Below are 17,261 nucleotides of genomic sequence, written 5' to 3'. Positions count from 1 at the left end.
AAAACATAGTCGACACAATATACGGACTTAATAACGCAATTTCGTCGCCTGTCGATCACGTTTGTGACTTTGGAATTCTCGTCATCGGCAGAGAATATATAGAAACGTAGGATCAGCGAACGAAATCCGAACGATAATTGCGTTTCGAAATGGTTCGATACGAGAGTATCAATTTTAAAACGAATCTTCGGTGAGAGATTCTGTGCCGGGCTGTACGGTGATATCGCATTCTACTGGCGAGCAGGAAAAAAAGAGAAAACGAAGCCGCGAAAAAGAGAAACGAGGCGGAAGCGGGGAGAACGCGATGGACGGGGAAAGATAGCCGAGGGGTTGGAGAAAAACTGAGAGAACGAAGATACAATTTTTTTTCTGCCCGTGGAATTCTTATTAATATACGGGGCGAGTCGTGCGCGAGGAATTGCGTGCCATTTTTACTTTCCTCTCGCGGACGTCGAGCGATACCGCCGAGCGAAAAGTTTCGCGTATTTCTTTCAGGAGGAACGACTCTCCTCGATTGTGGCCGTAGGGGAGGAAACGAGAGACGATAACCGAGGTGCCGGAAGATCGAGAATCTTGGAGCGAGGGGGAAAAGCGTAGAAATTCGGGCGGCTCGCGGGACACGTAGCGGGCGTAATGCAGCGAACGAGAACCCGAAACGCGGCTCGCAGAGTTCGCAGGGTGATTTATGGGAGCGCGTGCGCGGCTCCGGATCCGCACATGGACCGCCAACGGAGACGTCCCCGTGTTCTCGGCGGCATACCGTTTGTAGCGTCGCGACGCGCCGGCGTCTCGCGACATAGGATCGCGTTGACAAGAATCCGCGCGTTATTCTCGGACGCGTGGCAATTCGAAAAGAAAAGAAAACTAAAAAGAAGAAAAAGAAGAAGAAGAGAGGGTTGGCCGGGGTGCTGGGGCAAACGGAGCGAAATTGAACGTTAATCCGGCGGTTCGACTCACGGAACGTCGGAACGTCGGAACGGCAGAACGGCAGAACGGAAGGAAGGCACGCGTGCTAGTTGCAGGAGAACGGAAGGGTAGGACGAGGTGGAGGCGGCGAGGGAGGTGGGGGAGGTGGCGGGAGGTTCCGTGGTCGGCGGGTTGGCGGCGAGCTTTCAGTCTGTCCTGCGCCGTCGAAACGAAGGAAGCGTCGTTCGGCGTCGAGCGCGACGTCGAGCGCGACGAGACGACGGGACGACGAGCCCGTACCCTTTAGTCCGCGTTCGCTCGCCGTCTCGAGCGCGACATTTTCGAGCTTTCGATTCCGCGATCGCGCGCCTCGCTTAATCGCCTCCGCCTTTCCTCGAGGAGATTCGACGCGAACCAAGAGGACCAGCGTTTCGCGTTCGTTTGCCTCGATCTGTCCGATTAATTAAATCCTCCCTGTCGTATCGTCGTCGTTTCTCGTGATCCGTGTCGTTGCGAAGCGTACGTCCGAGGCTGGATCCTGACAGACGAACAACGAGCCACCGACCCGAAACTTTCTCGACAAGGATTTATCCGAGAACTAGGTGCCGCATACCGATCGAGGTACGTCTCCTGCGACTCGTTTAATCGCGATTCCGCGCACTCGCAGATCAAAAGGACGAGATCCTCTCCGACGGGCAGCGGATTGAAGCGCGTCGTATCGCTGGCTGATCGACGATGCAGCTGTCGGCGCAATCGGTTTAATTAACCGGCGTGTTTGTGTCGTTCCGCGCTGCGGTGCTCGGTGTTCCAGCTGCGATTCAGAATTTTCGCGAACCGTTGATTTTCCGCCACTCGAGACGCAATTTTGCGCTCGATGCTCGGCTTTTAACGAGAGCTCGTCGACGTGTGCGGCGCGATTTTTGACGTGGTAATTGCGCGGTATCGTTCTCCTCGCGAAAAATGGCTCCGGCGAACGAGAGCGGCCTATTGTTTCCGGAATTTTTCTTGCCGCGAGGAGGGAAATTCTTTGGGAGGAGAAAAATTGCGGCACGAGGAACTTTTTGCTCGTCGCGGGGGCCGTTGTCTCGCGCGCGCGACACGCTCGCCTCGACAAACGTTTTTACGCCTTCGACGGTGACAGAAAAATGCTATTAACGGCACGGTCGTCGGGCGAGCTTGACGCGCGAAAAAACGAACGCTCGGTTGTTCCCTCGTAGCCGGACAAAAATTGATTGAAACGATACCCGCGCGAAAAACCTTTTGATATTCGGTGTCCCGAGAATTCAAATCTTTTTTCCCCGGTTCGATTAACGTCCGACCGTTTTGAAATTTGCATCGCGTAGTTTCGCGACTTGTCGACGCTTGGGAAAGAAACTTTGCTCGCCTCGACTTCGACGGTTGAGTTACCGAGTTCGAAAATGAGTTTGCAGCCACGTATACTCGTTCGACGTCTCGCAATTGGGCGGACGCAAACTTATCCGCTTGCACGCGATTTCCAAGGTGCCGGCAAGTTTGAGAGAACGGTAATTTATATAGCCGGAAGCCGTTTGGGGAACGGAACGTTGCGAAACGTAACTGACAACGACGAATTGCTCGAGACTCTTAGAAATAAAAAATTGAATAGGCAATGCCGAGTATTCGTGCCTAGATGCTTCTTAACCTTTTTTAAGGGAGGCCTCGTAGTCATAGATGACGAGCCAATTTCGAAACAAGTGCAAAAGAATGTTAATTTTATCTTTGACATATTGTGGACGAACGAGACGATATTTACTAATAACGGTATATTCGCTCGACATAATGAACATACATGGTCGATAGCATACTTAACCTGATAATCCTCGCGCTTTACAATGTAAACGTTTGGTGTGACATATTCGATAAGTGAATTATTGGACCTTATTCTTTTATAGGATAAAGTGCATTCGCGACACGATAAAAGTGTTTAGTAACGTAAACAAATTAATAACAAAATGTTTAAACTGTAATGGAGGACCGTTTGAAAATTTACCTAACACAACTGTCCCGTAACATCTGTAAAGTACACCAAACTGGTTTAGTAAACTTTAACCATGCTGTTTCCCTAAGTTACCGTACACGTTTGCACTCCTTCCACGTGTTTTCTTCGTAGATGCTTTCAGACAATGAAAAGTACGAAAAGACTATTAAAGATATAACATTACGAAATAAGATATATTAAGAAACACGGTACCTATGAAAGTTTAAAGTTTATTTCGAGTGGTAGAATCCTATATTTGTTTCGTGGTCGGCCGTTTGCTGAAACTCTCGATAGTTGCGATGAAGATTGCGTTTCGATCAACGATTCGTTAGCGTTGTCGTAGGCGGTTATCGAGCTAGCGGCGAAACGCAATTTCGATCGATCGATGGCTGAAACTCCGCGCTGTTATCTTGTAAAATATCGCGATCGCGGGTTTAGGTTGCCGGTGCGCACGAAAGAACAATGACCGCCGAGAGAATTCGAGGGATGCACGCATCGCGAACAATGTTTCGCGATTCTGGCGCGTTTACGTAGGTCGATCGGGTTGGGAAAATTGAAAGGGATAGACCCTGCCGGCTCGACGGAACTTGGATTCGCCGCATTCGGTTCCAACGAATAAAACCGCATCGTTCGATACCGGTTTACTGTTTCTGGTACCGTCGGACGCGAACTGGTCGGTCAGAAGCGCGAGCTTCCGTCCGATTTTCCGAGAGTTCGTCGAACCTGCGGTTTCCATTAGCCGCGGCTGCCCCTCTGTCCCTTCGACGCACCGGCGAACAGTCGGTAGTTCTCCATCGAGAGCTGGATATAAAACGCTCCGATAGTCTTTTGCGGCCGGCAAACAGTTGGGTTCATCGTCGAACAATGTCAAAATTTTCGACGGAAATTTCGTTTGTCGCGAAATCGTCGTCGACTAGAGACAAACGAATCGTTTCGAGGTAATAAAGCGGTCCGTTTCCCGCCACCGAAAACGTCGATCGAGTAAACCGATGCCGCGTTCCCTCTCGTTTCCCATTTTATTAAACGGGACGCGCAATATACCGTCCGCCGCGAGCGTAAATTTGGCATCGCCATTTCCTACGTTCGTTATCTCGCGAACCGAACCGACTTCCGACGTCGGTCTCCGATTCTTTTCGTATCGTCCAACTGTCGTAGCTATCGCGAAAATAATCGGTAGTCCGACGCGGGGGAGGAACGAGGAACAAGGAACGAGCTAAAAGACGCGCGGCGGCTCCATCCTTGAACTAGGTCGCCTAGCGTATCCAGCGAATATCGCTGCCTCGTTGACGACAAATACCCTCGACTTCTTTCATGAATTGCAAATTCGCGCGTTGTTTTTTTTCCGCGTTCGCCGACGATATTGCCGCGTGGCCGAGTTCAACTTTCTTCGAGCGAATAATGCCCGCGAGCTAACGGAATTATTAACTCGATCGTCGAACGTTCTCTTCTCCCCCGGAATTCGCGGTCTGTCAATCGCGAAATAAACGCCACAGAATTAAGCCAGATAAACCGGACGATGGATTTCATCGGTTTCCTCGAATATTCGGGGGAAACTCGACCAACCGATTGCTTCCATCGTAATCGAATCCCTTTGAATACGGATCTCTCGCGTTGGATTCCGAACGTGGGTTGGCTCTTCGTGAATGCCTCTTTCTTGCGATAATTCCCCGTGTGTACTGTCTCTGTACATGCTCAAATCGCAACATGTATTTACGCTAAGATATTTTAAATATTTTCTGATACGCGACGAAAAATAGGAAACAGTGCCTAGACGTGGAAATTAACGCTTCTTAACGGTTTGGTTTGTTTCAGATCGAGAATTCGCGGGAGGATCGAAGACCGATACCGTGGACGACGTGCGCCCCGGGAACGGGGACGGCCGCGTCAGCGTCGAACAAGTTTCCACCAAAGTGTTTATCGAAGAAATAAAGTGGCAAAGAACTCTGTAAAATTAGCGGAAGCGTTGGAAACGCGCGGAACGAGGAAGCCAGCCGGAAAGCGAACGAGAAGGAGGGAAGGATGAGAAACGAGGTCCCGTCGAAGAAGAGGCGATCGTGGTAGGCGAAGGGTAGAAGCGTGGATCGAGGTGGATCCGGATCGATCGGTGTGATGGTCTCGGGGTGGTGTCCGTGCGTGCCACTCGGCCGCCGGGAATCATCGGGCCAGCAGCAATCGGCCTCCTCTTCGAGGAGCATCGGGAACGACGGTGCACCGTTCACCGTTAGCGCCGCGACCGATCACGCAGAAATGGTCCAAATGTTCTACTACGAGAACCGCGGCAAATGCTGCAAGAAGCTTCTCCGATACAACGGATATCCGAACAAGGTAAGCACGTGCTTCTCTATCCTGTATTTCCCGCGACCTTACAAACCGGTTTACCGTTCCTAAAGAATGTATCGGTAATACCCAATAACTTAAACGACGTTACCTCGGATAACTGAAACGGAATTATCCCCGCCACTGATCGTTTGTTCGGACCGATTCGGGTGGACCGATGCTTCCACCCACGTAGCGTATTTTCTTTTTCTATAATCTTCTCACGGAACGCAAAAACGAACATAACCACCCCGTTTGAAACGTTCGCCGACTTCTTTACGGGGTTGGTTTCCAGTCGATAACTCGACAAATTTCATAGGGCATCGAATGCAGGGAACGAGGCGACTAAAGGTGGGCCGGCCACCGAGGTCCTTTGAGGTTCTTGGCGAGCTGTCAGCAACAAACGACTATCGAGAAATTCAAACCAGCTCTCGAGAGACTGCACTCGAGAAACTGGAACTAGATCGCGCGGCGAGTGGTCGTTTCTTTGCCCTGGGTTTTCAGTTTTTCCGCTCGCGCGTCATATCCTGGTCTTTTGCGCGCGTCAGCGACAATCAGGTTGTCCCGCGTTTCGATTTGTTTCGCGATTCTCGGTCAGTCCTGGCGTTTTTTGCCGCGACCGACCACCGAACCGGACGTATCGGGCTGCTCGAGAGTTTCCGGGGTCTCGGGAACGGAAGAATACGAGAAAAGGGAGAGCTGGTTCCAACTTCACGGCTTGAGAGGTTCCAAGTTTCCGAAAGCCCCCGGGGAAATAAATCGATTCGCTATCTGAATAGCCATTATGCGGACGTGGCTTGGAGGCAAGCAGGGGCGGAAGAGGATGGTGGATTGGGACGTTGGCTCGGCGGTAACGGCAGCCAAACCGTACAGCCGGAGAATTCGAAAGACGAAAGACGAAAGGGAGACAAAGAGGGAGGGCAAAGGGAAGGGAAAAGAACAGAGTCGATGCCTTATCCGTGTCTGGAAGTGGGCTAATGCTTCGGAGTTTCAAAACTCGTATCGGCCGGAATTTTCTTTCAATAACCGAGTTATTATTCATCCTGGCCATTTATTACTCTCGTAACCGGCAAGTTTTCTACTCTCTCTGGCGTATCCAAGGCCGCAGCATCCTCCGCGAATCAAACTTTTCCTTTGTGAGGGGAAGACCGTAGGCCGGAAAGAAGAAAAGAGTACCCGGCGAATTTCTGCCAAGGGATACACCGATCGTCGCTCGGCCGTAAAATATCGCGTCGGAACTCGTAAAAATACGCTTACGTTTTCGAATCTCGTCGCGCCGACGACCATTACGACGGGGAACCGGGCCACTTTTTTTGCTCAAAGATTCCATCCGGTTATCTCGTTTCAATTTCCGAGTACGCGAAATAACTCTGCACGAAGATTACGCTCGTAATGCGGCAAACGCACGCGAATCGCGAGACGTCCGGATAATACGTTCTTTCGCGTCTACAGCCCGTAATCTAGGCGGATGGTAATTCTTCCCAAGAAATCTTTTGAATATGGATGAGTATGATTTCCCTGGCTGATTTCGTTATCTGCATTTTAAAGGCTACGAAACGGACTCTCTGCTTTACTTTTGTCTAAAGACGGGCCCCCCGTTCCTTCGATCCGTCCGAGTTCGGTTTCATCGGTGCTGCATGTAGAAGCATACAATTGTTTCTCGGTCTTGGTTTTCCATTTCGCGTTGTTCTGGCTCGGAACGCGAAACCCCCGCGAATACCGACGAATAAAGAAAGAAAGGAAAAGGTAAATACGCGCGTTTGTCGCATCATTCCTGCGGCGTTGCTAGCCCCGATAAAAGGAGCATTGTTTAGCTCGTTGAATGGTCTAGGCGGCACTGACGCTCGACCTCCCCGACTTTCAGTGTCGTAGACGGTCTTTACGTTGGCGCGATTAAAGATATCTGAGTGAAAAGGCTTTGCCTCCCTCGCAGCAGCTTTCTCTTTCTTCGCTAAACCATCTCGGCCATCGAAAGGAAAACGTCGCGAGACTCCGAGGGTAGAAACAACCCCTGGGGAAAAATGTGACCGCGTCGCGAAACCGCGCCAATTCTACGCTTCGAGGATTCGTCTCGTTTATCCGCTCATCGTGGCTGACCTTTCTCGCATTAAACGCCAGTTTCCGGAAACCGGTCGACGAACCTCTGGAACTCGTTAGATATCGAAAGAGCACATCCGTACGGATTCCAAACGATGGATCGAATATCTGGAAATTGAACAAGACGAATCGTTGGTCGAGGATTTCGCGTTTGTCGTTACGAAAGAAACTCTTGTCAAAAATGGATCGTTTGAAACTCGTTAGATATCGAAAGAGCGTATCCGTCCGGATTCGAAACGATGGATCGAATATCTGGAAATTGAAGAGGACCATGAATCATGGGTCGAGGATTTCGCGTTTGCCCTTACGAAAGAAACTCGCGTGCTAGATTGAAAACCACTGAAAATATGTATCTTTTTAAAAGCGTCTCTTTACATTTACCAATAAAATTAAAAGATATTTTTGTCTGACACCAGAAACTATTTTAACCAAATTTGTTTACCGTTAAATAATTATAAAAATAGCGAACGCTATTTTAGTTCGAAATGCAGAATTTATCGAGTTATCAAAAATGTCAAGTATTTTACATAATGAAAGCATACAAGGACCGATATACGTGCCAGAATGCTGGTGGAGTAAATTAAAGTACGTACATACATACGCATTGATTATACCGTGCGAAGCGGAATGGTCGTTTTGCGCATATAAATTAATTTTTATAGAAAAACATTATCGACTAACAATATGGAATTCGGAACAAAATGCTTAAAATATATTGTAACTTGAATTGCAATATACTGCAATATGTTTCAATAATTGCAAAAAGTATGTTTTGTTATGTAGAGTTTATCAGATTTTAATGCCCAAATTTAATAGTGCCCAGAGATACAGAGTATCAAAATTCAAATTCGAATCAAAATGGACCCAGCGTCCAGCGTCCAGCGTCCAGGGGTTAAAGTGTTATTAGTAAATCGTGAAGTTAGAAAAAAAAAGGAGATTCAACCAAAAAATGTTCCGATTTTGTTTTCACGAGACGCAATCGATCTCGGGGATGATAAACGAGCGTCGAGGGGCGAGGGTTGCGACTTTCCCTGGCGTCGTTTTTTTCGTGAGAGGCGAAGAAGGCTTTTCAGCCCCTACGTCCATCGAATGCTTCGCGTTCTCGTTCCCGTTCCACGAATCGATTCATTTTCCGTTCAACGATGCGTTGAAAGTATCGTTCCATTTATGCCCGCGAAGGCAACGATTATTAAACGATTCGATCCATTGCGGTTTGCGTTCGAACTAAAAAAATTTAGCGTCCCTTTGCAACGAGAAAGAAAATCAAACGAAGATTGTTTTACGATTTCAACCAGAAGAAACTTTCGTCCAGCGACTGCAATTTTTCGAACAAAAGGCTGCCTAGAGTGGAATTTATCGCAAAATAGTCGGTACCCCCAACTTTTACAGCTTCCGTCCGATCGGAAGCGAGCCTGTCGCGCGAAAGTAATTAGTTTCTAACGAGGACAGGAAGTTTTAGCAAGTTCCTCGTTATGGACACCGATGGTCCTTTCTCCGACGCACGAAGGAGGGCCAATTGGAAGTTGTCAAGGTCGATTTATATCGTTCGAGAAGACAGGATCCCGGGGGTTCTCCAACTTGCAAGAACACTTTAAGTACTTGGATTCGTTGCATACATTACATCTAAAACTATCAACTTTGTATTTTCGATGCTTTGCCATTGTTAACTATTTGAGATTAGATCTTGTCATAGGTGTGTCTGATCGTTACTCGCTGTTTCTACTTATACAGAAGTGTGTATACTTGCTGTCTGTCTCGCTTGTTTACATATGCGTGCAAACGTCTATTGTGAATTGTCTGACGATAATGTGCGTTATCCAACTATGCCGTTTTGATGTCCCGCAGCAACCAACACGTATCGAGCCCCACAAATCGTTCTCGACGAGGATGCTGATCGGCCAATAATCGGGCCGCTATGTATCCCTAGAGATCCTATGTGCCACGTAGAAATATACAGGGTGTTCGGCCACTTCTGGGAAACATTTTAATGGGAGATTCTAGAGGTCAAAATAAGACGAAAATCAAGGATTCTAATTTGTTGATTGAGGCTTCGTTAAAAAGTTGTAGAAATATTTCCGGCCACACAGTATATTTTCGGTAAAGAATTTTTTTCTCGAAAGTACCTAGGATATCGGGGTTATGTGTATTCACCAAAAATGATTGTAATTGACCCCTTTAACCAAAAATAATTTTTCTAGAACAATTTGAAATTTTTTTTTCCGTCGAAAAATTTCAGCAGCTACCCCCTGTCGATTTTTCTTAAAAATTCATTTTTCATTTTTGATAATTATGTTTGACATCTTACAAAAAAGTTGTCTAATACTTTTTTGTAGGTATCTATGAGCTCTACTTCAATACTAAATTTCAATGCAATCTGTCAACTATTGTAGAAGTTATGGCCGTTTGAAAATTGGATGAGATTTATGGGGTTTTTGTCATTTTACGGGATCAAGGAACAACTTTTTCAATATTTTTATAATTTCTACATATTGTTCACTGAAATATGCGTCGTTTGCTTTTTTAAACATTAAAATCGTCCAATCCGTTCAGAAGTTATGATGTTTTAAAGATGCGCATGAAAATTCGGGCAGACATTTCTGGCCAGAAATTAGATTTCCGGTAAGGAATTTTTTTCTCGAAACTGAGTAGGATTTCGGGGTTGTGTCTATTCACCAAAAGTAATTATGATTAACCCCCCTAGCTGGAAATAATTTTTCCAGAGTGATTTGAAATTTTTTAATTAAATTTTTTAATAACTTTTTAACGAAGCTTCAACCAACAAATCGATATTCTTGATTTTCGCCTTATTTTGGCTTCCAGAATCTCCTATTAAAATTTTTCCCTAGGGGTAGCCGAACACCCTGTCTAGAGATTGCCTAGAACGAACTTTGTCGGTCTGAGGTTCTACTAACGAGTATATTTATTTCTCCTGACTATTAAATAAAATCCAAAGTATTCTCGATAATCTCCTCCGTAAACAAATGAATAAATTACTATTATCTAAAAGAATTAGAGCTCGGCCGAGCTTCCACCCTCGCTTAAATAGCTGAAATTCCTCTCGAGTATTAGCCTTTGGACCGACTCTGGGGGTTGGAGAGGAATATAGCGGGAGAGTTTAGTTCGGTGGGCGAATTTTGAACGCGCAACGATGCGCGGAAAAAGGCGGCACGACGATGTTCGTAAGAAAGCAGAGCGAGATCCGGTTCGAGGAGGGCGTATCGCAAAAAGCTACGTAATTGCGGCTTCGGATCCGGTCGAGAGGATGCCGCGGCGCGCCGAGCCGGGCCGCGACGCAAAAGATCTGCCCTGTCGCGGCCGGCGCGGTAACATCCTGCGACCTACATCAACGAAAGCGAGGATACATTATTACTATCATCGGAAAGCAAAGCTCCGATGGTGCGACGGCCGCAGGGTGTTTCAGGGTCGGTTGCCATGGCAATGCGCTGGGACAGCCACGGGGTGCAGCCTGGAATATCCACCCTCTTGCCTCTTTTCCGCGATTCTCCCTGCTCCCTCTACATTCGCCTCTTCCACCCCTCCTCGTCCTCCCTCTATCCCTCTATCCCTCTCTTTCCCTCGGTTCTCCTCCTTTTCCACAACCCTCGACCGGTTCGTCTCTCTCCGTTTCTCGCCTTCTCGCTCGAATTGGACGTCGGTCTCGCTCTGGTTCCCGTGCTCCTGGCTCCTGCCTCTCCTCCGAATCCTTCTCCCCTTCCATCCCACCCCATCCCATCGCCATCTCATCCGTGGCTCGTCTCTCTCGGTATTGTTGCCTCTAGAACCTAGTCTCCGGTCTCACTCTTTCTCTCCGTCCCTCTGAAACTCGGTTCTCGCGCCTCCGGTACTTCGTCTAATCGCGGCATTCGCTCGCGCTTTATTTATTCGTCGCGACGGATTCCGTTCGGCTCGCGTTTCGTCGCGTTGCCGCGGCGTAACGATCGATGATGCGTGAGCGACGTGCACACCGGATGAGAAAAAGCGCTGCCGGTTACGATATTACGGCCAGACCAGGCTCGCGCGAAACGCAAATATAATTATCGGCTCAAAGGTTCGTCCTGGCTGTTCCCCTCTGCCGCCCACTTCGCATTTTCGACCAACCAAGATCAATTTTCGTGCAAAAGAGGCGTCCACGTTAAACCGGACTCGCTAAATCTGCTTCGAATCTTCGAATCTTCCTGAACTCGGCTCTAGCTGTATCGAAACCCACGGCGTTCGTTGAAAAGATCTCACGTTTCTCCGGCGGGGTTGGTTTTTCATCTGGCCAGCAGCCCTTCCTCGCATTCATCCGTTATCGGAGCTTCCCGACGACCCTTGGCTCGAGAACAAACCAGTCTCGTCGATTCGAGCGGTCGCATCGATCTCGATACCGAACTCGAATCCCGGTCTTTTTCTCCCGTAGTCCCGTCCTCGCTTTTCTTCGACGAACCGACCAGTCTGCCGTTTTGTTCGAGGAGTCGTCGTCGAGCTCATTCGCATAAAGGTTCATTTACGCGAGTCTTTTGGAAACGTATCAACGCCAAAAGAATAGGCTGTTCTCTGTCCTCTTAGCCTTGATGTACCTTGCCCTTCAGGAATAACTTGTTAGGGGTGCAACATTTTGTATATATGATCGATCTGTGAAAGATACAAAGCCACTGTAGCAGCACCCTACAGATAGACTCTACACTCTGATTAGCTCTCCACGCGACCCTCCAAAAGACTGACACGACCTCTTGCACCGCACTCACCGAATCACAAGCACACGCTCGCGGTAAATATCTCCTAACACCCTAAATCTCCACATTTATTTTAAGAATCTAGTTCGTATCCGATACTCTGGCTTAAAAGACCGCTCTATCCTGGCCATTGTATCTCAACAGCTTAAAATTGGTACGCTTATTGCCAAAAAAGAACACTGTGTTTATATTTCACATGGAAAATTCTTTCTTTCCTTTCCTACGTTCCGTCCAAATCTTTTGTCCGCGCAAAGTGGAATGCAGCGGGGAAAATTGGGGGTTATCGCGACGGAAAAGTCACGCAGGGAGTGTTATCGAATCGATCTCGTTCGGCTGAATGGAAGAAAGCGTCGTAGGAAGCATGGGAGCAGGACGCGGACAAGGAGAAAGGAAAACGGAGTCCGAGAAAAACACGATGTCTCTTGTTTGTCGATGCGTCGCGGCGAGTGGCGTCGGCGTTTTTAATCGGCGCCACTTGTTTCTAACGACCCTCCTTTGTTTAAGCCCCTACACCGTGCTTCAACCCCGCGGTATTCCCATTCCCCGCTTCCGCCTCCAGCCTTCCTCCGCCCGGTTCCCGCCATCCGCCGACGGTTTCCTGTCACCCGCCACCCGCTACCCGTCAACCTTGCGTCTCTTCGCGCCACCCTGGCAACCCTTCTACGATCGAATCACGAACAAACCTTACCGCGACCTTTTTTTCTTCTTCCTTCGCCCTTTCTGGGGCTTCTGGCGTAACCGAACGACTTTCCCCCCGCGTTCGCCCAACCGCACGTTTGGTAAACGTGAAAAAAATCGGCAGGATTATGCGATCCGAATGGGTATTAACCCTTTTTGCAGTCTACGAACACCGCAAAGTGTTCGATGAGCCTTGGAAATAAAGTATCTCAAAGCAAATTACAGTACCGTTCATAATTTTCAAGGTAAACCTACCATCCTTAAATATTAGTTAAATCCCGTTTTACTCTGAAAATGTATAAATTTTCGGCGTGTTAAAATAGCGTACGTTTGCGTACACGAGCTGTCAAGAGCAACCGAGTGGACACCGGAAGCGGAATTTCAGCGGTAACGAGTCGACGATGCTTAATTGCTTCGCGCAACGTGCTTTTTCGCCGATTAACGAAGACGCGCTCGACACCCTCGAGGAAAGTATCCTCTTCTCGCGGAAGGTGTATGAAAAGCGATCGGAAAAGATTCACGAGCGGCGAACACGTCCCGGTGTAGCGCCGCGTCGGATGTAAATGAATTTCGCCGGAAGAGTAATTCCTTGGCTCTCGAATGGAAGAGTCCAAGGGCGGGGGAGGAGCGGATGAAAAGGAGCGGTGGGTCGATTTAGAAGCAGGTAGCTGTCAAAGGGATCGATCGGAATCGGGTCGAAGGTTCTCTGTGGCACTAGCTCGAGAAGCCGCTCCAGAGATTGACTCTCTTAAGGGAAGATTCGTTGGACTCGGAGTGGCTGGCAGAGTCTACGGAGCCAAGTTTATTAAATCGATGTGGGTGGAAAGAGAAGAGAGCCAGCCGAGAGTCGAGTTTCTCGATTGAAGACGGCTCGGAAAAATCTGGATCGCGACTAGCTCGGCAAACGAACGCTACGGAGCCTCGTCTAAACTTGCCGATCGAGTAAATAATCGGTTCGACGAATCGCTAATTCGTTTACTGGGCGGAACGGCGCGAATGTTTCCGGTCCGTGCGATGGGGCAGGGAAAATGGAAAGCGCCGTGCGCCTCGATCGATCGTCGAAAGTGATTTAGATTCGTTCGCGTCGAGATACACGCTCGAATTACTTCCGCGCGGAATGCGAAGGCGGTCATTGACGAGGCAGCTGCTTCGATCGAAGACCCGTTTAATTTTCCATCGTGGGATTCCCGTGGCATCCTTGGAATAGGCGAAAGAGAAGAGATCGTTGCTCGTTTAGTTCGACGGCCCCATTACGCGTGCAAGATTACGCTCGTCCCGTCTAATTAAGTCTGTAAGGTGGCAGGTGTAAAATATTGCTGACCGTACCGTCGCACGGATCGGTGGCTGCCGCGATTTCTGGGATTTCGTACGAAGCCGGGTTTAATCTAAGCACACCTGTATGTATATACATGTACTTTGTATATACATATAATTCAGGTACACAATGTATATATGTATAAATACATACGTATACACATATTTATCGCCCGGAACGGTATCACGTTACGGGGCTACCGTTTTCTCGGGCGACTAACCCAGAAAATACCCGGTACTTTGTCCTCGGAACACCCGCCTGCTCGGGCTTCCGTTGTTCGAGCGAACGGAAAGCAGAGAGAAAAAGAGAAATTAGCAAACGACAAAGTTCCACCGAACAAATTCCTTGTCGCTTCGAATAAAATTAGCGACGGTTTCCTTCGCAACGACCAACGATCTCGCAAGCACGACGTTCGCGAATTCCGTTACTTTCCCGAGCCGAACGCGAACGCCGAAAACGTTGCTGGAAGCCTCTGGTCGCCATGCTTGCCGCGATCTATGGTCGTCCATCGTTGTTTCTCTCTTCTTACCACACGGTCGTTTCCGTAACGCGATCTCCAGCTTAACGTGCGACATCGACTTTCCGATATCCGATGCCGAATTTCTCTTCCCTTTCTCGGTCCTCTTCCTTGCTACGCTGCCGACGCGCAACGTTCAATCCACCCCATGACCCAGAAACCGTACCGAGCGAAAGTTCTAGGCTGCGCGTAGGATTACCGTGGCCACCAGTCGCGTCGATCGCAAGGGAACCGGGTATGCTTCCCATTATGTCACAATTTCCGCCTCGTCGAACAACTTGCAACACGCATCCCTTAATTATTATTATTATACAGGGAAAGGATAATTAGTAATAGTATACGATAACAATACTTAACCTCTGTTATGTATCCATAATTGGTGGGAAACTAAAGAGGGATGTTTTGAAAATTTCCAAGATTTAAATCACGAATACAAACGATACTATTATTAAGGTTTTAAACCGGTATAATCATCGTCCGTTCTTACGACAATATTACGTTAACGCTTTCACTCTTTTTCCTAGGTGACTACCCTTTCTCTATACCGTCACCTGTTCTGTTTGTATACTTCCCGTTTTGCTCCATCTTTTGTGTCTTCCTCGCGTTCTCGCTGTCGCGACACTCGCTGCTTTGTGCTCTTTGTCTTATCTACCTCTATTCTTCTCGCCTAACCTCGCACTTAATCCCCTTGTTTTTGTCACCGTCCGTTACTCTGTTAAGCACCATTGTATCGGTTGCGTCGACGTCTAAGAACTGTCTTTCGAAAGAAAGATTTGTCGCTTTAAACAACACAATTGCTATTAAGTCACGCTCTACGACTTGGCGAATTTACAACGCTCCACGATAGGCGACGAACAAAAGAAAACAATGCATTTCGTTTATATAGAATTTTCCATTCCAAAGGAATTTCCATCATTATATACGTATTTTCATACATACGTATGAAAAGTGGTTACGAAGAAATAAGCACTGCAAGGATTGACGCTGAGGGTAACTTGTAAAGCACGGTATTTTCAGCAACTAGGTATTCTCAGTTGCGTAGATACAAAAGAAACATCCGACTTTTATGTAAACTTTTTTCGATATCTCTCACTGTTCTGGAGATATTCCACGAGAAACAAAACACTGCATTTTTCAAGGGATAATTCAAACTTTTCGTGCTATAATTCTGCACCAACGAAAAATGGTTTTGCGTTACAGACAGTCCACTCCACTTGCACCCAGTTTTTCAAACTTTTCTGATTTTTTGTGTTCGCGATGGTCCCTCGATAGTAAAATTTGTTTAAACTCCCCTAGATTCGGCGAGATCTTTTCCTTCGTTTAAATCTCTCTGAACATACCGATCTCATTAGCGGAACATCTACACTGGCTAATATTTTTAGTCTAAATCCAGGTTTCGCCGTTGGATCTTTTATCTCTTTTCCAAAGTAATATTAACAAATCTTCCCATATAGCCGAAATCCCTACGTAATCGGTCGACTCTGCGATTGCCGGGCGCCAATCTGAAATCCGAATTGAACGCTGAAATCGAAACCGATACCAGCGAAGAAGCGAGGGTCGAAAACCTTTTTATCCCGCTTTCTGGCGAAAATTTACGGAATCGTTTCGGTTTCCACGAGAGTGGATAAAGATTCATTCGGTCGGTATTGCCAGCCCCTCGACGTCGCTGCTGCTCTCGAAGAGTTTTGCTACTCGATGCTCTCTGGTTTCTGCTGTACCAGGCCAAAGGGGAGACCCTCGCTCGCGGAAAATTCACGGAAAACTCAATTTGAAAACGTAACGCGATCGAGCACGCATTATTGGCCCGATCCTCCCTATTTTACCGGTTCTAGTGCGCGTGGAACCGAGTCGAGACTTCACCCTCCACGTTAGATCGAGCACAGCATTATCCTAGTCTTCGCGTTGTGGAATTCCTAGAGGATTCCACGAACCGCGACTTTGGGAACGATTTCGCCCGTTGGATCGTCGGATTAAGCACCGGCTGACCAGCAGTTACCGAGACTTAATGCAGAGATACGAGACTCTCCAGGGATAACCGCGATCGTTGCTTAATCCTCGACGTCCTTTGCGACTACGCGTCTCCCGAACCATTGCTGGATATTCATTTCTCACCGGGAATTCCAATAGTCCTGCTATGACCAATCCGCATAGAATGGCAGAAAAATCGAATTTCTTTCAAGAGCGGTCGTACTAACGTTGAACTTATCCTTCGATTCCATCGATTCTTATGTCAGAACGTTCTACGCGTAACGTAGTAATTCTCGTAATGGACGATTCACGAATATCGTGAGCTGGTCAGCCTCTGAACCAGAGTGGGATCTAGGCACCGATCAGACTCGCATTCCTAACCCCACACAACGGGTCTAGAGGGTCGCGAGTAAAAATTTCGATAGTTAAAATATAAGGTGCACCGATTTACCCCTGGAAACCGCGTGCAATAATTTTTTTACACCGTGTACACGCAGAGAGACGAAGACGAGGATGGAGCGAATGACGCGGCAATGGACCGAAGCAGCGGATTATCGGATTAACCGGTATATCCGGCGCGCGTAATGTGTGCAAGGTACGCGGGCAGCCGGTTGCAGGAATGGCGCGCGAGCTATCGTTCACTGCCGGATGGATCCTCTGGATCCCCTGGATCCCCCTGCGGACTGGATCCTTCCGCGCGCCGGAGGGTGCGTTCCGTTCTCTCTGCACCACCCTCCTCGTATATCCGTATGG

General features: G+C 48.0%; 1 protein-coding gene across 2 annotated transcripts in view; it reads left to right on the top strand.

The window, feature by feature from the left end:
- Nucleotides 1-1,109: 1,109 nt before the first annotated feature.
- The window catches only part of LOC143344577 (uncharacterized), a 30,042-nt gene continuing 13,890 nt past the window's right edge, over nucleotides 1,110-17,261 (top strand). The window contains exons 1-2 of one of the 2 annotated variants that reach the window (XM_076770748.1): nucleotides 1,110-1,527; nucleotides 4,715-5,227. In XM_076770748.1, coding sequence (XP_076626863.1) covers nucleotides 5,012-5,227 — 216 coding nt within the window. In that variant the 5' untranslated portion in view covers nucleotides 1,110-1,527; nucleotides 4,715-5,011. Of the gene's footprint in view, nucleotides 1,528-2,313; nucleotides 2,430-4,714; nucleotides 5,228-17,261 lie in introns of those variants that run through there. The other variant, XM_076770749.1, reaches the window with a different exon arrangement.

Source organism: Colletes latitarsis, chromosome 8 (genome assembly GCF_051014445.1).
Source record: "Colletes latitarsis isolate SP2378_abdomen chromosome 8, iyColLati1, whole genome shotgun sequence".
Classification (NCBI taxonomy): Eukaryota; Metazoa; Arthropoda; class Insecta; order Hymenoptera; family Colletidae; genus Colletes; species Colletes latitarsis.
Note: the sequence above shows the minus strand (reverse complement) of the source record. Positions and strands in the feature narration are given on the sequence as shown.